This window comes from Sceloporus undulatus, chromosome 4 (assembly GCF_019175285.1).
Source record: "Sceloporus undulatus isolate JIND9_A2432 ecotype Alabama chromosome 4, SceUnd_v1.1, whole genome shotgun sequence".
NCBI lineage: Eukaryota > Metazoa > Chordata > Lepidosauria > Squamata > Phrynosomatidae > Sceloporus > Sceloporus undulatus.
Window position 1 is genome coordinate 128,910,563 of NC_056525.1, and position 22,637 is coordinate 128,933,199.

The 22,637-nt window shown below is 45.1% G+C and overlaps 1 protein-coding gene across 6 annotated transcripts in view; it reads left to right on the forward strand.

Moving 5' to 3' along the window:
- The window catches only part of KIFAP3 (kinesin associated protein 3), a 173,428-nt gene that overhangs the window by 11,472 nt on the left and 139,319 nt on the right, over nucleotides 1–22,637 (forward strand). For 5 of the 6 annotated variants that reach the window (XM_042461751.1, XM_042461753.1, XM_042461749.1 and 2 more), the window contains 2 exons: nucleotides 3,761–3,817; nucleotides 18,061–18,202. In XM_042461751.1, the coding sequence (XP_042317685.1) occupies nucleotides 3,761–3,817; nucleotides 18,061–18,202 (199 nt within the window). The remainder of the gene's footprint in view (nucleotides 1–3,760; nucleotides 3,818–18,060; nucleotides 18,203–22,637) is intronic. The other variant, XM_042461752.1, reaches the window with a different exon arrangement.

Consider the following 22,637-nt stretch of genomic DNA (forward strand, 5'->3'; position numbering starts at 1 on the left):
GAGACTTAAATTCATTTAGGTTAAACAGGTATTCCTGTACTATCTCTTTACTTATTTTGTGCTGAAATTCCCCTATTCTGTCCTCTGCTCCATTATCCTCAGGTTGAGCACCCTTTGCCTTTTCTGAGCAGACTGAGGCAAAGAAAGTGTTGAGTAATTCTGCCTTTTCTCTGTCTTCTGTTAGCATTTTGCCATCTTCTCCACACAGTGACCCTGCCGTTTCCTTCTTCTTCCTTTTGCTGTGGACATATCCAAAAAAGTCCTTTTTGTTGTTCTTAACCTCTCTAGCAAGCCTGAGTTCATTCTGTGCTTTAGCTTTTCTGACCTTATCTCTACACATGCTAGGTATTTGTTTGAATTCCTCTTTGGTGATTTACCCATTTTTCCATTTCTTATACATGTACCATTTAAAATTTAGCTGAGTTGAAAGTTCCTTGGTCATCCATCCTGGGTTCTTGAAACACCTCCCGTTTTTTCTTTCTCACTGGAACTATTTTAATGTGTGCCTTCAGTATCTCCCTTTTGACAAACTCCCATCCATCCTGAACTCTCTTCTCTTTTAGTATTCCTGACCATGGGATCACCCCCAGTATTTCTCTAAGTTTACTGAAATCAGCTTTCCGAAAATCTAAAATGCATGTCTGACCATGCCTGGCTTCTCCTTTCCATTGTATAACCAACTTCAATAGTACATGATCACTCCCACCTAAGGATCCCACCACTTGCACTTCATTAACCAAGTCATCCTTGTTGGTTAGGATCAGATCTAAAATAGCTGACCCCCTTGTTGCCTCTTCCACCTTTTGGACAATGAAATTGTCTTTGAGGCAAGTGAGGAATTTGCTAGACTTTGAGGATTTGGCTGAGTTTGACTTCCAGCAAATATCAGGGTAGTTGAAGTCACCCATCACTACTACACCTCTCCTTTCAGAGTGTGCGGTCATTATTTTTATTTTATTTTTTGTTGTTGCTTTTTTTGAGAAAAGGGACAATGTTTGCTCACCTCCAGCCTTCTGGCAGCTCACCAGAAAATTCTTCAAGATTTAAAAAAAATGATGGCAATGCTTTGGGGATGCTTTGATTTGGATTTCCTGCATGGCAGGGGGTTGGACTGGATGGCCCTTATGGTCTCTTCCAACTCTATGATTCTATGAAGTGATTCTGCAAGTACATCAGCAGGTCCTTCAATACAATGGGATGCAGTTCATCTGGCCTTTAGATTTAAACTCATTTAGGTTAACTAAGTGACACCAGCTTCCTTGTCAATGTTTCTGCTGATGCATGGAAGCACATAGTCCTGTTTTTTGGAGAAAACTGAAGCAGAATAGGAATTGAGCAGTTCTGCCTTTTCATTGTAATGGGGTAGCATTTCACCATTTTGCTGGGCAGTGGTTCCACAATTTCCTTCATCATTCTCTTGCTTTGAAACCCCCATTTTGCTGCCCCTTGCTTCCGCTCATTTTGAGCTTTAGCTTCCCTTACACTATTCCTACAAGCTTGGGCTAAACATATGTATTTTCCTTTGTGATTAATTCTTTTTTTCATTCTTTAAACATGCTCTTTTTTCTCTTTCTTCTTCCTCAAGTTTATTGTGCAGCCATATTGGCCTCTTCAATATGTGCTGGGTCTATTTTTTCCTTTAGCATTTTTAGCCACAATATTTTCTCCTGTATTTCCCTGAGCTTGACAAAATCAGCTTTCCTAAAATGCAAGGTTTGAGTTTGACTGTAGTCTTTTTCAACCTGTACCAGAATCATGCATTCTAGCATTACATGGTTATTCCCTGCTAAAATACCAACTGCTTTGATTCCAGTGACCAACTCCTCCATATTGGTTAGGATCCTGGATTGCTGATCCCCTTGTATTTGCAAGTCGCAAAAGGAATTTGTTGGAGAACAGATGACTGGCATCTGGTTACATAAGCGCAGCGTGGCAATGTGCAGATGCCGCACGGTGCTTACATAACAATGGCAGTGCCTATGTATACAGGATGCCACCATTGTTATGGCACTGCGCTGTACTAGGGTTAGGGACCGTGTGGTTGTTGCGTAGTTCCTTAACCCTAGTATGGGTACACATCTGATAGTCCTAATGAGGTGTCTGTACTTAGAACAAGAAGCTACTGTCAGAACAGAACACAGAAAAACAGAATGGTTCCCAATTGGCAAACAAATCAGACAAGGCTGCATCCTATCACCCTACCTATTCAACTTATATGCAAACCAGGCCTGGACATGGAAGAAGCAGGACTGAAAATAGGAGAAAAAAATATCAAAAATCTGAAATATGATGTTGACACCATAATACTAGCAGAGAACCTCACAGACCTGGAACAACTACTAAGGAAGATCAAAGATGAAAGTGCAAAGGTAGGCTTACTGTTGAACATAAAGAAAAAAAATAATGACCACAGAGAACTTACATTCAAACTAAATAATAATAATAATAATAATAATAATAATAGTAAAAGAGTTCTTATATCTGGGATCAAACATTGATCGGAATGGGGACTGCAGCCAGGAAAACAGAAGGACAGTAAGTATGGGGAGGGCAGCTATGAAAGAACTAAAAAAAGAACCTAAAAATCAAAGACAAAACAACTCAACAGAAAAGTCAGAATCATACAAGCCATTGTATTTTCTATTACCATGTATGAATGTGAGAGCTGGACAGCCAAGAAAGAAGATAGGAGGAAAATCAACTCATTTGAGATGTGGTGCTGGAGAGGAGTGCTGAGGAGAAACAAAATTACAAACGAATGAGTCCTAGAGCAGATCAAGCCAGAAATATCCCTAGAAGCCAAGATGACAAGACTTGGACTGTCATACTTTAGACACATCACGAGAAAGCATGAATTGTTGGAAAAGACAATAATGTTAGGAAAGGTGGAGGGAAGTAGAAAGAGGAAAGTGACAAGCTAGATGGATGGACTTTATTAAAGAGACCATAAATATGAGTTTGCAGGAGCTGGGCAGAGCAGTAGAGGGGGAGGGGGGGGCTGGAGATGTCTCCTCCATAGATTCACCATGGGTCCAGATCAACACAAAGGCAGTTAACAACAACAAACAACACTAAAAGTCTACTAAAATATTGATTTGATTCCCCTCTACATTTATTTTTACCCAAATTCTTTCTTGGGCCATTTCAGCCACAGTTGCTTTCCGTTCACAGTGACCAGACACTGCAGTCCTGATACGGACTGCTGCCACAGTCCAAATGGGCCGTTGGAAAGGAGCACTTTTTTTTTGCACTCCAGTTGCCAGCGGCCCCGGGCTGCCTTATGTGGCTATGGTGCAGCTTCATCTCTATCTGGGGATTTGCATCATCTGTACGCCATGCCCCCGGATCAGCCCAAAGCCAATGCGGTTTTGTGGCAAAAAATTGCCTGAAAAACATGCTGATTTTTTAAAAAGGGCTGTTGGTCGACTTTGGCAGAGTGCTTGATGGTTTTAGGGGCCACAAATGTTCAGTTCAAAGATTGCATGCTGGCCATAGGATATATTCTCCCCAACCCTGGCATACTTTTATAGAACCTCCTATTGTGGTAATATTTTTCTTTGGTCAACCAAAAAGGTATAATATTCCTTTGAGTATGGCAATATCATCCACAATATGGAGTTTGTCTTATGTTCACCATGGCTACCTGTTATTTTGCAGGTATAGGACTGCTGACTCGAAGCATATTCTTTTGAAGTAACCATAGGGTAGCATTAAAATAAGCTTGAGTTTTAAGAGCGCTAATTCTTATTTTTTTCCCCAGAAAAAAAAGAAAAAATCCAGTAATCCAAAAGATCCACCACCTTTTGAAGGGATGGAGGTAGGCATTGTCAAGTTTTAGAGAATTTTTAACACAGTTAAATTTAATTGTCTTTTCTCTGTATTAACCTGTATGTTAAAAGTTAGGGGTTCAATTTGGTAATCCGTCAGTAGAACTTTATAATATTTTATTAGCGTATTTGACAATGTCCTCTTAGATACTGTAGAAATTAGTGATGCCTTTCAGTTTTCTGGCCTGTGATCTGGATGGAATACTTGGCATTGTAATATTTTCCAGTAACTTTAGTCTTTTTTTAAATTAAAATTTATTAATACATTCTAAAACAAAACATAACAACAAACAGTACACCAAAACAACAATAAATACAGGCAATAACCCAGATAAGGCCCTGAAAATTATAGATAAAAGGTGTATTCAGGGATCCTGAAAGACATCTTTCCATAAAAATTTAGCTAAAATTGGAGGATGTTTAGATACTAAATCTTGCTGGATGTATTCAATAATCCCATTTTTGAAAGGTCAATCCAGAGTGTAAGCCTCTCGCCCTGTTGTTATTATCTGCCATTTTCTCCATTAACCACAAGTCTCAGATTCTAGTCCACCATTCTGCAATATTCAACTTTCCAGTTTTCCAGTTCTTGGCTATCTCAAGCCTGGCAACAGCCAGAAGCAAACTAATAAGTTCTTTATGCTACAGGGCTTTATTTTCATTCATAAAAATGGAGAACAGGAGCAGGAGTGGTGATAATTGTATACTTTGTTTAGTGATCTTGGAGATCAGTTGTAAAATTTCTGTCCAGTACTCTTACACTAAGGGACAATCCATCCACATATGTACAAAGGTTCCCCTATCTTCACAACCCCTCCAGCATTTCGGATTAGCATTGATAGACATACGAGCCAATTTGACTGGGGTGAGGTACCATTGATGGACCAACTTGATAATATTCTCTTTAATGGCAAAGGACCTAGTTTTAAATGGTAAATGAGTCCATATATTTTCCCAGGTCTTACTATCAATTGAAAGGTAAAGTTCTGCTTCCCATGAAACATTGAGCTCCCAAATGTTTCTTCTAGCAGACAATTATATACGCATGCTATTTGGCCTTTAGAATATATAGCCTGAGAGACTCACATGTTTTCAAAAAAAGTACGGTAAGTGGGTGAGGATATTCCTGTATCTGAAGCAATTTCTTTAAGAATAAATGTATCTGTATTATTTGATACCAGTTCTGATGACCAGAGCACAGTTTAGTTGCTCCATTGTGATAGTTGTCCCATTGTGGTACAGGTCCCTAACTGTATACAGGCCATAAACATCCCAACTTCGAAACTGTGTGTATTTTTCTGGGCTCTGGAAAAGAGGGTGAGTAAGAAAAGGCTGTAAAGGGGAAGGGTAGGCAGCCAAGAGATGCCTCCATTTCTTCCACAAAACCAAGGCAGTGAGCAAAAAAGGGTTCTTACAAATTTTAGTGAATTTATATATAGATTCAGAAAAAAAATGATCAAAAGTAGCAGGGGATGCAGTGTTAACTTCAATGTCTACCCAATTGGTCCGACTATTTCTGCTAATCTACTGGGTGATCTGACTTAAATGAGAAGCTTCAAAGTAAAGATCAAGTTTCGGAAGTGACAACCCTCCATATCCACTTTTAGAATGCTTGACCTCTTTTCAAAAGCATGGGCATTTCGCATTAAAAACTAGGTAGTCCACTAACTTGTTCCAGCATTTAAAGTATGTGTTTGGTGGTCTCAAGGGAATCATTTGAAAAAGAAACAATATTTTTGGCAGAATGAAAGATTTAACTAAAACAACATTGTTCAAAACGAAAATCTGGGTGGAATACTTGGCACTGTAATATCTTCCAGCAACCTTAGTCATTATGGCTGATTAAGTCATAATTAAGCTGAAAGCTGGTCAAAAGAGTCAAAGGACCTTGTTACATAATGGTTTTTCTGCACATCAGAGTAGACAGTAAGAGAAAATACAGAACTAATTGTGTGCAAAGGGGGCTTGTAACACCATTGAGACTAGTAGAGAAAGAGGTTGGCTCTTAACTGCCTTCAAATTGGCACCAACTCATGGAGACCCTCATGGTGATCCTGTGGATGAGACATCTGCAAGATCCCTATCCTTCATTGTTCAGCTTCTGGCGTAAATTCATACCCATGATGTTCCTGAGTCTAGTCATATGGCTTGCGGGATTTCCCTTTTTCTGCTGCCTAGAATCATAGAATCATAGAGTTGGAAGAGACCACAAGGGCCATCCAGTCCAACCACCTGCCACGCACGAACTCTTAGTCAAAGCGTCCCCAACAGATGGCCATCCAGCCTCTCTTTAAAGACCTCCAAAGAAAAAGACTCCACTGCACTCCGAGGGAGTTTGGTCCATTGTCGAACAGCCCTTACTGTCAGGAAGTTCCTCCTAATGCTGAGTTGGAATCCCTTTCCCTGTAGCTTGCATCCATTCTTCTACATTCTAGTCTCTGGAGCAGCAGAAAACAAGCTTGCTCCCTCCTCAATATAACATCCCTTAAAGTATTTAAACATGGCTATCATATCACCTCTTAATCTTCTCTTCTCCAGGCTAAACACCCCCACCTCCCTGAGTTTTTCCTCATAGGGCATGGTTTCCAGACCCTTCACCATTTTAGTTGCCCTCCTATAGTTTCTCAATGTCCCTTTTGAATTGTGGTGCCCAGAACTGGACACAATATTCCAGGTGAGGCCTGACCAGAGCAGAGTAGCGTGGCAGTATTACTTCCCTTGATATAGACACTATACTTCTATTGATACAGCCTAAAATCACATAAGCCGTGTTAGCTGCTGCATCGCACTGTTGACTCATGTTCCATTTGTGGTCTACTTGGACTCCCAGATTGCTTTCATACTTAGTCTCATTCAGCCAGGTGTCACCCATCCAATATCTGTTCATTTCATTTTTCCGCCCTAAGTACCTTGCATTTCTTCTTCGTGGTCTCTGCGAATCATACAAATGGGTTTCACTGCGCCTGCGCAGTGCTGTTCGGATACTTCTGGAATCACTGGGCAAAGTACACTTTGCAACATATAGAAACTTTTTGGCGGTAACCCCGCCCCCCTCCTATAAAGCCCCGGTTCCCGCTCTTTTCCCCAGTTCCATTTTTTCCGCCGCGTTTGGCTGCTGTTTGGAACTTCGCTCTTGTTAGCTCGTTTTTGGATCACTGGTTTTTTGACTCGGACTGTTTTTTGGACTTTGGCGTTTCTCCTTCCCCCGTGTACTGGACTCTTGGACTGTTGACCTTGATTTTGGAATTCGTTTTGGATCTGTCGACCTCGCTAGCGATGTCTCCTCCGTTCAAGAAGTGTGACATTTGCGGGGGAAAAGTGCCGGTGCAGGATCCCCACACCTCCTGCCTTTTCTGCCTCGGCAAGGATCATGATGTTAAGTCCTGCTCCCTCTGCAAATCGATGTCTTCTCAGGCTAGGAAGAACCGGGAATCGCGGCTCACTTCAGCGATAGCCCAGGGTAAGATCCGGGAAGGGGATCCTCGCCCGTCTTCGGCCCCTGTGGCTCCTGTTTTGGCGGCTCTCTCCGCCAGAGATGGCCCATCAAGTGCTCCCCCGGCGACATCCGATCGTTCCGGGGGTCCCACCCCTGAGGCAAATGTGGCCCGTGGATCTGACAAGCCCAGTGCCACCACCAAACCCACCAAGCACCCGCATAAATCTGGGTCTGTGGGCACCGCCGCCGCTTCGACATCATCTCGGAAACGAGATGCCTCTGCTAAGACCTCGCGGCCGGCATTGGAGCATACCTCCCGCAAGGAAGCTCCGTCGGACCCGAAGGACGGATCGGGTACCGGTAAAGACACCTCCTCCAGGGCGAAGGCGGCCCCCCATAAGGAGGATACACCCAGACCGGGTGGAAGGCTCACGGAGTCTCCTATTCCCTTCTTCCCTCCGGATGCGCCGCGGGGCTCCGCATCATCCAAGAAGAGGAAGTCATCGACTTCAGCTCAAGAGGCTACGGCTTCCAAGAAGTCTAAGCATTCTAAAGATCGTCCCCGTAAAGAGCCTGAGGTGATTAAACAACCAGAGCCCTCAACTCGCCCTCGCATCCAGATGGATTCTCCAAGACAGGACACTCTGTCAGTCGTGTCCGATAGGCCTTCACTGAGGGAGGCCCAGCAACTTTTGTCCACCCCGGGACCTTCGGCGGCCGCAACCGTGCCTTTTCTCCTCTCGAATGAGGATGACTTCCAGGACAGGCTTTCGCGATCTCCATCCCCAGCTCGGAGGGATCGGGACCCAAGGTCACCGTCGCCAGCCCCCCTGTCGGTGCCCGATGATGACGGCGTGTTTTATGACTCCGAGGCAGACCAGTTCTACCTGAAGGTGTCTAGGAGGGTCGCAATGTCCAGGGTGCCCTCTCGTGATCACCCCCGTGACCGTCCCCGAGAAGGCTCACAGTTAGACAAACGCCAGCGGGACCCCGTTCCAGCTTCCAGAGCTACTTTGCTTCAACCGGCACCGCGACCAGCTGATAGACACAATGTCGTGGTTCAGGTGGAGTCCTCCGATTCCGAGGCGGACGCTTCGGTCGCGACGGAAGACCTCTCCGATGTGGAAGACCCCCCGCGCCAGTCACCGCAAGATCTCCACTATCCAGAGGCAGCCTCTCCTTCGGATGATGTTCGTTCCTTCGCAGAGCACATCATTAAGATGTCCAGGGCCCTGGACATCGACCTTGTTTATCCGGAGGCGGATGCAGAAGACCCAGTCGAGCGTCGGGTCCATGGCCGGGTCCCAACACCCCCGTGTGTCCCATTTTTGCCGTCCTTGCAAACGATCCTCAAACGTTCCTGGGACTCTCCTTCGTTTCTCCTAGGGCCCCCAAGGAAGATCGAGTCGCTATACAGGGTCGCGGCTCCAAATGCTCCGTGGCTCATGTCGCATCCTCGCCAAAATTCGGCTATTGTGGAAGGAGCTCAACAGACCTCCACCCAGCGCCAGACCACCTCACCTGTCGATAAGGAGGCCAAAAAGATAGACGCTCTGGCCAAGAAGGCGTATGCGGCAGCGGCTCTGGCAGCGAAGGCCTCTAGCTACACGGCCTGTATGGGAGCTTATGTCCAGACGCTTATGGAAGGCATCTCCCCAATTGTGCCAGACGTTCCCGATGAGGTTCAGAGGACCCTGACCCAAATCAGAGATGAGACCCACTCGATTGGTAGCTGGCTCATCACCGCGGCTAGGAACGTCACGGAATGTGTTGGAAGGGCGATGTCGGCTTCCATCGCATTGAGAAGGCACGCTTGGCTCCGGGGCTCCGATCTTAACCAGAGCGTGAGATCCACCATCGAAGACATGCCCATCGACGGTTCGGGATTGTTCCACGCCGATACCGACGAGCGTCTTAATAAGAAGTTCCGCATGAAGGCGGCCGCTCGCAAGCATGGCATGTCCACACCGGGCCCTTCCTCCTTCCGCAAGCGTCTCCGGCCCTGGCAGCATCACCAAGGTCAGTTTCAGAGGTTCCCCTACCAGGAACGTCAGTTCCATCAACAGGGGTCGCAGCGGCAGGGCTACCCCTCTCAGCAATCATCTTCCTCGGGCCGTCGCAACCAGTCTCGGTACAGAAAGAACCGTCGACAGGAGCCCGACCAGGGAAAGAAAAGGGCATGAAGATCCCTAGCGCACTTCGCCTCCTCTAAAATGTTTTTCCTTGACATCTTGAGGCCCTTTGCCACCACATGGGCCTCCATCTCCTCCGACTCCTGAGTCTTAAACATCGTCCGAAGGGGCTATACCCTCGAGTTCGAAGAGCTCCCGCCCACCGGAGCTTTCATTTCTACTGCCCCCTCGGGCACCCTTCTCGACGAAGTGCGCTCTCTCCTTCAAAAAGGGGCCATTTCTCCATTGCCTCAGGATTTTTGGCCCACAGCTTTTTTCTCCAGATATTTCACGGTTCCAAAGCCAGATGGAGGAATCAGACCCATACTGGATCTAAGGGAACTGAACTCCTTCTTAAAATATAGACGTTTTCGCATGGTAACGTTGGCTTCCATTTTGCCTCTGCTCCAGCAGGACCTCTGGTTCGCGACGGTGGACCTGAAGGATGCTTATTTTCACGTCGGGATAAGGGAATCCCACCGCAGGTTCCTCGCCTTCGCCATCGGCTCCGACGCCTACCATTACAATGTCCTCCCATTCGGCTTGGCCACAGCGCCTCGAGTCTTCACGAAGTGCATGGCTCCAGTGGTGGCCTATCTCCATCAGAAGGGATTCAGCGTTTTTCCTTACCTCGACGACTGGCTGCTGACAGCTCCGTCAAGACCGGAGCTCCAAGAGGTAATCCACTTTACTCTAAACCTCTTGTCGGACTTGGGACTGCTAGTCAACCTAGAGAAGTCCCACTTGACCCCATCCAAACAGGTCCGTTTCATCGGCTCCGTGCTCGACTCCGAAGAATCGATGGCCTACCTTCCTCAGGACCGCTTCCAGGCCCTGTCAACCGCAGTGCGCACCGTCCACTTGAGCAGGAGGCTCAAAGCCAGGGACATCCAGGTTGCATTGGGGCATATGGCCTCCACCACATTCGTTACCCCATGGGCGCGACTGCGGCTCAGACCGCTCCAGTCATGGTTCCTCTCCGTATTCAACCCGTTGACGGACTCACCAAACAAATGGCTCACCGTTCCGAGGGCCGTGACTTCCTCCCTCTTATGGTGGCTAGACTCCCAAAACGTGTGCATAGGTATGCCCTTCGTCCAGCCTCAACCACAAATGACCTTGACGACGGATGCGTCGATGGATGGCTGGGGTGCACACCTTCGGGACCTATGTGTGAGGGAAAAGTGGTCCCTGCAGGAACGTTCGATGCACATAAACGCGCTCGAGATGTTGGCTGTGGAGAAGGCGCTCAAGGCGTTCGAATCCACTGTCACAGGCAAAGTGATTCTGCTCAGGACCGACAACACAACAGTGATGTTCTATGTCAACAAACAGGGAGGCACCAAATCCAGAACCCTTCTGGACATCACGTTGAGGATCTGGGACTGGTGCATCCACAGACGCATACTTCTCCAGGCGATCCATTTACCGGGAGAAGAAAACATCCTAGCAGATCAACTCAGCAGAACATCAACCTGCCACGAGTGGCGGCTTCACCCAGAGACAGTCGCCGACCTTTTTTACAGGTGGGGAACCCCCCAGGTCGACCTGTTTGCGACAGCCTCCAACACCCACTGTCCCCAGTTCTGTTCTCGGATGCGACACGAGAGTCCTCTCGGAGATGCATTCGCCTTCGACTGGTCCCGGGAAACGATTTATGCCTTTCCTCCGTTTCCGCTGCTGACCAGAGTGGTGTCCAAGATGTCGAGGGAGACAGTCGACGCGATCCTCATCACCCCGTGGTGGCCGAGACAGCCGTGGTTTCCGCTGCTTCTACACCTCTCCAACGGCGAGTTTCTCCGGCTGCAACCGAGGCCGGACCTTCTCACCCTCCAAGAGGGGAGGGTCCGGCACCCCGACATCGACTCGCTGCCGATGGTGGCTTGGAGGCTCCTGCATTGACGGCGCTGACACCTTCGGTGCGGAGGGTAATCCGTGCCGCGCATAGGCCTGCAACTCAGAGGTCCTATGCCTCCAAATGGAAGAGGTTCCTTGCCTTCCTTGCTGAAAGAAATTTGTCGGCAGAGAGCATCACCGTGCCAGTGGTGCTTGACTTTCTGATGTCATTGCTGGATGCGGGACTGTGTCTCTCATCCATCAAATGTTATCTGTCTGCTATTTGTTCTCATTTTCAGTATGATGGTTTGCCTTCTTTTTTCAGGGACCCTTTGGTAAAGAACTTTCTGAAAGGGTGCAATAACCTCTACCCCCAGATTTCTCTCCCTGCCCCGGCTTGGAGTTTGGACATTGTGTTGTCTGCCCTCCAATCCAAGCCCTTCGAGCCCTTGGCCACAACGGACTTAAGACTTTTAACCTGGAAGACTGTTTTCCTGGTGGCCATCACCTCGGCTCGCCGGGCGGGAGAACTGTGTGCCCTACGGAGGGATGAACCTTTCCTCCGGTTCCACAAGGACAAGGTGGTACTCCGGACTGATATCACCTTCCTCCCTAAGGTGGTATCCTTTTTCCACATGTGTCAGGACATTGTGTTGCCAACCTTGGCTTCAAACCCATCGTCTGTGGAGGAACGCAGCCTCCATATGCTGGACGTTAGGAGAGCCTTGGCGTTCTACTTGGACAGGACTATGGGTTCCAGCCGCTCCGAAAGGCTTTTCCAGTGCTATTCGGAGCCAAGGAAGGGTTTGCCGGTGTCGCCCCAGAGACTCTCGAAATGGGTGGCGTGCACCATCCGTCTTTGTTATGAACTATCGGGTAAACCGGTACCGGCCAAGGTCCGTTTGCACGCGACCAGGGCGGTGGCAGCATCTTCGGCCTTTCTGGCTGGCATTCCTTTAGACGATGTTTGCAGGGCTGCTGTTTGGTCCCAGCCACTGACTTTTATAAAGCACTATAGGCTGGATACCAGGGCAATTCGGGATGCAGCCTTTGGGAGGGCTGTCTTGGTTTCTGGGTTGCATTGATGTCTCCTTTTGTGTTTTGTACCTTTGAATTGGTCCATAATGTGTTCACTTGTGTTCACTTCCAGGGAGACTGGTCTTGCATGACCTTACAATTCCCCCTCAGGTTCTGCAAAGTTATTATTCATTGCAACTGTGAGTTATGCTTGCACAATGCCAATGGGTATGGTCGTGTGTGACCTTGCACGTACTTCTGATGTATTTCATGTTAGGTGTGCATTTGGGATGTTGTGCAAAAACAGGACTGACTCTTGATGGTTCACAGTTTATTGTTGTAATAAAACTATTTTGGTTTACCATAGCTTGGGTTTCAGGACACTCCCTCCGCCGTATACCTAAGCTTGTCAGTCTAAACCCATTTGTATGATTCGCAGAGACCACGAAGAAGAAGGACAGGTTACTCACCTGTAACGGTATTTCTTCGAGTGGTCATCTGCGAATTCATACAAATCCCGCCCATCCTCCCCTCGGTGTCCTGCTCACTTTGGCTCTGTCTTACATCGCCTACTTGGCGGGGAAAAAATTTGGAACTGGGGAAAAGAGCGGGAACCGGGGCTTTATAGGAGGGGGGCGGGGTTACCGCCAAAAAGTTTCTATATGTTGCAAAGTGTACTTTGCCCAGTGATTCCAGAAGTATCCGAACAGCACTGCGCAGGCGCAGTGAAACCCATTTGTATGAATTCGCAGATGACCACTCGAAGAAATACCGTTACAGGTGAGTAACCTGTCCTTCTTCAGTGCTGTTTTTTGGGAGGGGAAGAGGGGAGAAAAGTATAATACAGTATGTAATATGGATTGTACAATTTGTATTATGTATTGTGTAATAATTTTTTTTTTAAAAAAATATGTTCTTTGCCCAGTGGATAAGGGTTTAAAATCTTATAGGTTGGGTTGGTCGCCCCTAGGAGACAGGACAAAAATAGAAAGGGACTTCCCCCTTTGGAAGCCAGTCTTTTTCTGCCTACTGCTCCTACAGGATACTCTCACTGAGCTCTTTGATCAGTGCTCCAGCCACTCCAGAAAATTCTGATTCTTCTACCTTTCTTCTATCAGCTTGGCCCAATTTTTTTTTTAAAGGCTTTCTTCCTCCTTCTCTTTCTTCCCCCCCCCCCCCAGCAGACCCATCCCCCCTTCCCTGCTTTCATCCATGACACTCATGCCATGGGAACAGGAACAGAAAGGGAAGGATGCCCCGGGAAGGAAGAAGGCGCTTCCACAGCAATTGTTGTTTTTTTTACAAGGTGGCCTTCCTCCTCCCACTTGTGACAGAAGTGAGACAGGCTGCTGTGAAGAGCAACTAGCAGAGGGGAATCCTCTCTGGGTTGCTATTATTTCCCAGAGCCACCGCCCGGCCCACGATATGCAAGGGGATATGGAGCTATGCTGGTCCAGCAGGACCACTGGGGATGCTGTGAATAAGGGAATCACCCCTAGAGTTTGTGACATGGATCTGAGCTCAAGTAACCAAGTGTCAGAACTGCCCACTCCCCATAGTTCAGTAAATCAGTCTTCTGTATTCAAAAAGCAAAATTATTTCAACAACCAGAGAAGTTAACAGGAAGACATCTGCAGACAGAACTAACATGATTTCCAAATGTAGGCATAGCATAAAAATTGCCCTGCCCTATAAATTGGCAGATTTTACCTTGATTTGTTCATAAGCCAAAACATTCTTGCATCCTTCTGTGTGCCCATTCCTCTCATATACTTTAGGCCTATTCAGCTTTCCCATGAGACTGACGTAATTCAGTACCAGTTTCCTCCTACCAGCTTCCTGAAAGGCTTATCTAGCACTACCGATAGTTCATCACTTCTCCTCCTGGGGCCTAGTAATCCTGTCATTCTCTCGGTGACCAGCCAAGGAATTGGAGAACATATGGAAGACTCTCAACAGGTGGCGTGCCATCCAGATCTACTTAAAGAGGATGAGAAGTTTCCAGACCTCCAAGGCACTGTTCTTTTCATACCAGCCACGGTTTATGGGAAAGAAGGTCTCAACATCCACCCTGAGCAGGTGGTTCAAGTCCTGCATCGCAATCTGCTTTGAGGCCCTGAATGATCCGACCTCTAGGGGCGTTATAGTCCATTCCACCAGAAGTGCAGGCACTATAGCAGGATGGGCTACAAACATTTCATTGTTGGAAATCTGCAGGGCAGCCATTTGAAATTTTCCTTCCACTTTCATCAGGCATTACAAGTTTGACACTTTTGAATCAGTGGAAGATGAATTCAGAAGAAGAGTACCACAGCAGGTGGTATAAACCTAGAACTTAGTGCACCAGCATGTCCTCCCTAGATAGGATAGCTTTGGCAAGTCCTAATTTCAAGGATGTTCCACCCGTATGTCCTTGGAAAAAGAAAGTTGGATCTTACCTGTAATACTTAGAGAGTGCTGGTGAGACAGGCCTGGAACCACTTGGAAGGTGAGAGCCTCACATTCCCCAATGGTGAGGACCCCATGTTTTTGCTATTGCTAATATTGTTATGGTAGGTGATCATGAGAATTGTTTCCCTCACTAGTTATAGATGATTATGTGATGATTTCTTTCCGGATTCCTATTCTTTTGGCTATATGACTGATCTCTAAGGGGGTTGCTCCCCCATGTGGACACATGGAGAGGTCCTTTTCTATTTTTGCTCTGTCTACCAGGAGCGACTGGGAGGAGCATTCCAACTTTTATGATGTCTAACCCTTATCTACTGGAAATAAACACATGACATATAATAGTCAATGCTCCTTTCTAGACCGTCAAAGCTAGAAAAAAAAAAAACCAACAAAAAACCCAACTTGTTCATAGAATCGTAGAGTTGGAAGAGACCACTAGGGCCATCCAGTCCAACCCCCTGTCATGCAGGAAATCCAAATCAAAGCATCCCTGACAGATGGCCATCCAGCCTCTGTTTAAAGACCTCCAAGGAAGGAGACTCTATCACCCTCCGAGGGAGTGCATTCCACTGTCGAACAGCCCTTACTGTCAGGAAGTTCCTCCTAATGTTCAGGTGGAATCTCTTTTCCTGTAGCTTGCATCCATTGTTCCGGGTCCTGTTCTCTGGAACAGCAGAAAACAAGCTTGCTCCCTCCTCAATATGACATCCTTTCAAATATTTAAACAGGGCTATCATATCACCTCTTAACCTTCTTTTCTCCAGGCTAAACATCCCCAGCTCCCTAAGTCGTTCCTCATAGGGCATGGTTTCCAGACCCTTCACCATTTTTGTCGCCCTCCTTTGGACACGCTCCAGTTTCTCAATGTCCTTTCTGAATTGTGGCGCCCAGAACTGGACACAATATTCTAGGTGGGGCCTGACCAAAGCAGAATACAGTGGCACACTTCTCTTGATCTAGACACTATACTTCTATTGATGCAGCCTAAAATAGCATTGGCCTTTTTAGCTGCCGCATCACACTGTTGACTCATGTTCAACTAGTGGTCTACTTGGACTCCCAGATCCCTTTCACATGTAGTTTCATTCAGCCAGGTGTCCCCCATCCTATATCTGTGCATTTTATTTTTCCGCCCTAAGTGCAATACCTTACATTTCTCCGTGTTGAATTTCATTTTGTTAGCTTTGGCCCAGCTTTCTAGTCTATTCAGGTCATTTTGAATCTTGATTCTGTCCTCTGGGGTATTAGCTATTCCCCCTAATTTGGTATCATCTGCAAATTTGATAAGTATGCTCCCAATTCTGTCATCCAGGTCCTTGATAAAGATGTTGAATAGCACTGGGCCCAGGACAGAGCCCTGTGGGACCCCACTGGTCACTTCTCTCCAAGATGAAAAGGAGCCATTGTTGAGCACCCTTTGGGTTCGGCCGGTCAACCAATTACAGATCCATGTAACAGTTCCTTTGTCTAGCCCACATTTTACCAGCTTGTTTGCAAGAATGTCATGGGAAACCTTGTCAAAGGCCTTACTGAAATCAAGATATACTATATCCACAGCATTCCCTTCATCTACCAAACTGGTAATTTTATCAAAGAAAGAGATTAGGTTTGTCTGGCATGACTTGTTTCTCTGAAACCCATGTTGACTTTTTGTGATTATGGCATTGCCTTCTGGATGTTCACAGACTCTCTGATAATTGTTGGGATCTTCTTTTATCGTCCAGTTAGTCTGACATCAATACCAGGAAAGTTTCTGGAGCAGATCATTAAACAGAGAGTTCAGAAAAAGATTATTTGTGGCGCTATACAGACCGCCCAAAAAGGGCGGTCTGCTGGCCTTGCTTTGCTGCGCGAGGGAGCCAATGGCACACTTGTGATGTCCTTATGGGGGCGTGACATGTGGATGCTAAGCGTCCGGCATGTCAAAATGGCGGCGCCTGTGTGTATAGGGCGCCACCATTTTGACGCCCTCCTCACATGCTAGGTGTGAGGCCAATATGGGCGGCGCGCCCTCGGCCAACCCCTAGCACAGGTGTTCCCAACCTGGGGGTTGCGCAACCCTTTCGTGGGGGTCACCAGGTTCGGAATCCCCCCGCCTCCCCCTCCCTCTGCGGGTGTCGGCGCTAGCGCAGGCACTGCGAAGGGAAAAGGGGAGGCGGCAGGGCTCCCTCCTCTTTCCCTTCTCCTTGCGAGTTCTGGCCCTGGCACAGGCACTCGCAAGGAGAAGGGGATGGGGGCGGGGCCGCCTCCTCCTCCTTGCCTCCCTTCCCGTGGCTGCCAGACAGCCGCGGGGAGGAAGGAAAGGGGGTGGGGGTCCTCCTGCTCCTTCCCTCCCTTCTTGCGGTTGCCAGATAGCCGTGGGGAGGAAGGGACGGTTGGCTCTGCCTCCTCCTGTTCTCCCCGCGGCTGCCAGGCAACCACGAGGAGAAGGGGACGGAACTGCAAGCCCCAGAGGCCTTTGTGACCGGAAGTCCTGCCCCTTCTCCCCTGATGGTCTCCCTAATTGGTTGGGAGGCTGGGAAGGGGCCGTAAAGCCTGCTGGGGCTTGTAGGCAGCTGGAAGTCCTGCCCCTTCCTGGCCTCCCAACCTATCAGGGGGACCATGGGTGGGACTTTTCTCCCCAGTGGGGGTCGTGGCCCAACAAAGGTTGGGAACTGCTGCCCTAGCACGTGATGGGGGCACTGCAAAGGCCCGTCTGGAGCAGGTCATTGATTCTGATTTTAATTTATTTTGATACTTATTCCATGTTTTTATGCAGAAAGAGCATAATGACTACTAATATGTCAATATATTGTTATGATATATTAAGAGGACCTGCAAAATCATATTCAGTTTTAAACCATAACCTATCTTCTATTCTTGAAGACCTCAAAAAGAGTCATCTGACAATATAAAAGAGAAAAAAAGATGCATCTCCCACTCCCCCCCCCCCCCCAACTGTTTAAATCTCAGTACATACCTTTGTAGGTTTTTTATTCTTATTCTCAACAAGGTTTGTTACCATTTTTTGCTGTTTAGCTGACCATTGATTGAAACAATTTCCTTACAAAATAAAAACAGAAATGCCAGCAACATGTTCATGATTATAATTATTACTTTACCTATGTTATATTTTCCATACATCTCTCTCTCAATGTTTCCTTTAAACTTATTTATAGACGATTTCTCTCCCACAAACCCTTGGCCAGCTATTAATGTGAATTTTCCTCTTGAATATAGTGAGACCCACTGGATTCATGCTTAATTTTCCAAATAATTATTTGCAGTTCATTTCCTGCAGTTTTCTTAATAGTTTCCCTTTTTCTCTGCATGATTTTTTCAGATTGACGAAGTAGCAAATATCAATGACATGGATGAATATATCGAATTACTTTATGAAGATATTTCTGATAAAGTCCATGGCTCTGCACTTATTCTGCAGTTGGCCAGGAATCCTGATAATCTGGAAGAACTTCTGCTTAACGGTAATTTTAAATTAAGATTAATACTAACACTGGATCAACTTTTTCTTCAATGAATGAAGGGAGCTTTGTAGTCTGTGTGCATGCAGACAGCATGGTTACTTAGTCTTAAATAGCTCACTAAGCATGTGTATCACAATGGCTCACTTAATTATTTTAGCCCAGATTGTTACAAATCTTGAATGAATGCTGTCTTGACAGTAGGAGGCTGAAGCCATGACTGTTGAGCTTTAAACTGTTTGCGTTGGAGTTTGCTATCAATGGGCATCTGATTTGAGTAATCAGAATGTTATGTTGCCACTAGTATTATTTGGCTTCTAAAGTAGGGGAGGTATCTTGCAGTGCCTGTCAAAGTAAAATTAACATGGCATTATAATTTTGGGTTATCTTCAAAATGTACAAATGAGTTTAATGCAAAAGAAAAACAGTTTTGGATAAATCACAGCTTGAAAAGAAGCAGTGGACTAACATCTTCCTAATCTTTGCACTAAGTTTGTATGACCTCTACTTTTTTGAAATGCAAGGGTTAAAAATTATGTAAGAAATCTGTGGACCATAGATGACTGACTGTTAGCAGCATGAACATGGTACTGCCCCGGTTTTGCAGGATTATTACTAGCTTTATGTTAATAAAGATATGGAAAGAATTCCCAAAAGGAAGAATCATAGCCTCTTGGAGACTTTTGCCTTGGTTTTGGGCTGAAGGCTTGGAGGGAGACATGAGCCAGGGGAGTAGAATCTCTCCACTGTGAAGCAGGAAAGAAGGAATGGTTTCAGCTAAGCTGTCCAAACTGAGTGTGCCTCCAAGTAAGATTTTACAATTTGATTAACTGGAAGAACAGGCAGGGTAAAAATAAAACTTTTATTTATTAATATTATTGTTGGAATTGTGTAATATGAGTAATGTGAAGAATATTGTTTGCTCAAACATGACAATGGATGGAAGCATCAACAACAAGAATGGGTGGTTAAGGTTACTAAATTGGTTCAGATTGCCCAGTTAATGTGGGTCCTAAAGGATAATCCAGTTGATGCCTTTTTGAAAGTATGGAACCCATTTATTGGACCATTTGAGCAATAAGAATTCTAGCAAACGAAGCATGCCATCACAAGTGCCCAAAGAAATACCAAAGTACTTCTTTCCTTTTTCTGTTCTAAAGGTGGCAGATATGTATCCACAGCCATCCAAATATTTGTCAGCAAAATTATTTCCAAGATGCTGTATGGCTGTCAGGAGTACACACTTAATGATTACAACTCATTTGAAGTAACACAAACCAAATTTTTAAGAGCAATTACAAGAATTCCAACATGCATCCCAAATGTAATACTCAGGTTGGAGACAGGACAAATTTCTATGGAGGCCTGAATATTGATGCTTTTCTGGCTAAAGTTGTCTTTTCTTCCTGTGGGACGTACGCCATTAATTTTAATTTAATTAATTTTGGCAGATAATTTCCTATCAAAATGGAAAAACTCTGACTGCAAAACTACAAAATCTGGGACTCAGGACTAACACCCTTCAGTCTATGGGATATTCTAAAGCTAAAACAGCCATTCTGCAGTGCATAAAGGACACAGAATTCCAAAACCATAGAACTTAGTCCGTAAACTATTTTACTTATTGGGACAGTATAGGACTACTTATTGTGCCAAACTACATCACGAACCTATCGATCCCCAGATATATTTCGCACTGACTAGATTAAACATTCTACCATCAGCATTCCTGGAGGGTAAATTTAGTAAGACTCCTGTTCATGAGTGAACATGCCCCTGTAACTCAGGAGATATAGAAAATGTTGGACACTTATTGTTTCACTGCCCTTTTTATGGCAATGCTTGCAGAGATTTGATCACTCCTATACTTTTGAATGTACCTGGGAGATCTGAAGCTTTTTACTTAAATTACCTATTATCAGATTGGAACTCGCATATAACTTATAAAGTGGCACAATTTTCTGCATTAGCAATCAGTTGTAAGAAAAAAACAACTGATCAACACATAATATTGTGTCATGTCTGGTACTGCAGGTCTGGTAAAAATCTGATCTCGCTAATCTACTTTTATTATTTCTTAAAGGCGGAAGCCCATAAAGGTTCATTTTATTTTAATTGAAGCTATCTTAAATGTAATGGAAATGAATTATTTACATTTTTAGTTGGCAGATTTTTACCCCAAGCAATCTTTTTATGTGTATTATTTTATTCTCCTATGTTATATCTTATATTGATGCTGGTCTATGACCGTAATAAAGAATTTCAAACCTTAGTAAGTATTTACTTAGATCTGTAATGGTAGGTCATTATACTTGATTCATTTCTTTTATTAATAATAAGAAATTAATAATTCATTTCTTTTATTAATAATAATTAATAATTAATAATTCTTCAAAGGTTAAAAAACATGAATTCCACTTTACACATAAATCAATCACAAATAAACAATACAATCACAAATAAACATACATACAAACAAACATAACTATACATTATACAATATACTATTACTAAACATATTTGACCCTCTTGTTCCCATATTGCCCCTTTAGATTATCTTTACAGACTTTTTGTCTCAAAATCTCCCAGTAATCTTTAATGAAAATCCATTTCTTTGGTGGCAGAAAGACTTGAGAAATTTCAACTGGGCCAGCCAGAAGCCACAAATTCAATGGAAAATATTGATTAATAAAAGAGAAAATGGAGGATGTGACCTACCATACTTGAGATTATTTTATCAGGCTAATGCAATCACCTGGATATCAGATTGAATCACACTAGATATCAGATTGAATCACATTCTAATAATGTTAGAATGTTTTAAAAATAAAATGTGGCTGATGCGTGTACCTTTGATATGGAAAGGTGAAAGTCCACAGGGATTTTGAGAATCACTACATTAGAAACTCAGTGTAACTCGATGGGATAAATTAAAAAAAGGAAGATACCACATTGGTGGAATGCAAGAAGCATTGCAGGGAAGATGGAGATTATTTCACAGTTGGCCTGGATATAAGGATATTTAAACTAAGGACCAACAAAACTGCCTACAGAATGAAACTGTTGGAAGAATTGGGGGAGCTGGAACCCAAAATACATTGGTTAGCATTGATACAACTTAAAGAAAGATATAAAATGGATTTCAATTTAGAAGATTTTGAAGATGAGAGAAATTAACTAGATAAAATTATTCTCAGCAAAGAAGGTGAAAAAACCCACAATATTTTATAAATTACTGTTAGAAAGAGACTTAGAACAAGAGCAAATATAAGAAACTGTGAGATGAAACAGATAGGCCAAATAAAGCCGTTTCCACCCACTTTGAAGATAGGGTGTTTAGATGACACATGCCTCCAAAGCCGCAGAAACCGTATTGAAGCTACACTCCAGAACTAAAAACCAGAGCAAAAAGAACCCAGAATATTCCGATTTAGCTTGGAGAATGCACACCTTCGACTTATAAATGCCCTGATACCAGATTGTTCTAAAGGAGTAATCTATCCTAATCCTAACCCTAAAGCTGCATATAAACACACCAGTGCAAGTGAGCATTTAAAAAAAAGACGGAGCTACTGTACCCAAGCTGTCAGGGCAGCAATGCAAAAAAGAGAGAGTGTGACATCTGCAATGGATATAATTACAACATACACAAATCAGACTGCCCAGGAGGGGGAACAGGTGAAGGGGGCATGTAGGAAGAGGGTCTTTATGATTGTGCTTTGCCAGTGTTTTACTAGGCTCTGATGCCCCATATGGGTAGAAGATCGGAGATGCAACTGTGTGGGCATTCAAAGGGGTGGCCATCCAGTGGGATGGTATTTAGACAGCAGGCAGGTGGCAGTGGAGTGTTAGTGCAATGTTACACATGGACAGTGGGGAGGTGGCAAATTACCTAGCGGTGTAGCTCGATGCCATGCCATGCGGATTCAGGCCACCTTGGCAGCAGCCAGTGTGGACATTGGGGTTTTGAACCACTTTTGGGAAAAGCAGGTGTCCTGCTTACCTCTACAGTGGGCAGCACAGCAGGGGAATATGCAAAGGAATAGTCCAGAGCCCAGTCCAAGGATCACACAATACCAGTCCATCAGTCACAGCAAAGGGCAGAGGTAAGAGCATCATCACAAGGCAAGTCCAGGGATCAGATAACGAATACAGAAACAACAAGACTGGTTGTTGACTGCAAAGAACCTCTGCAGCTGGAAGTCTTTTAAAAGGTGTCTGCTTCTCTCAGCTGAAACCTATTAGCTCTCCTCTTGGCTTCTAGCCTGGAAGACCTCCTGAAAGACTCCTTGACCTGCCTTCTCTCCATAGGTCCTACCACCTGCAACCTAGAATCTATTGAGTCTGTTTCTCCCTCAGCAGCTTCCTGAGCCTGCTCAAGGACTGCTGATCCAGGCAGCCCCAAATCTGCCCCTCTCTCAGCCTCCTCCATGTCTTC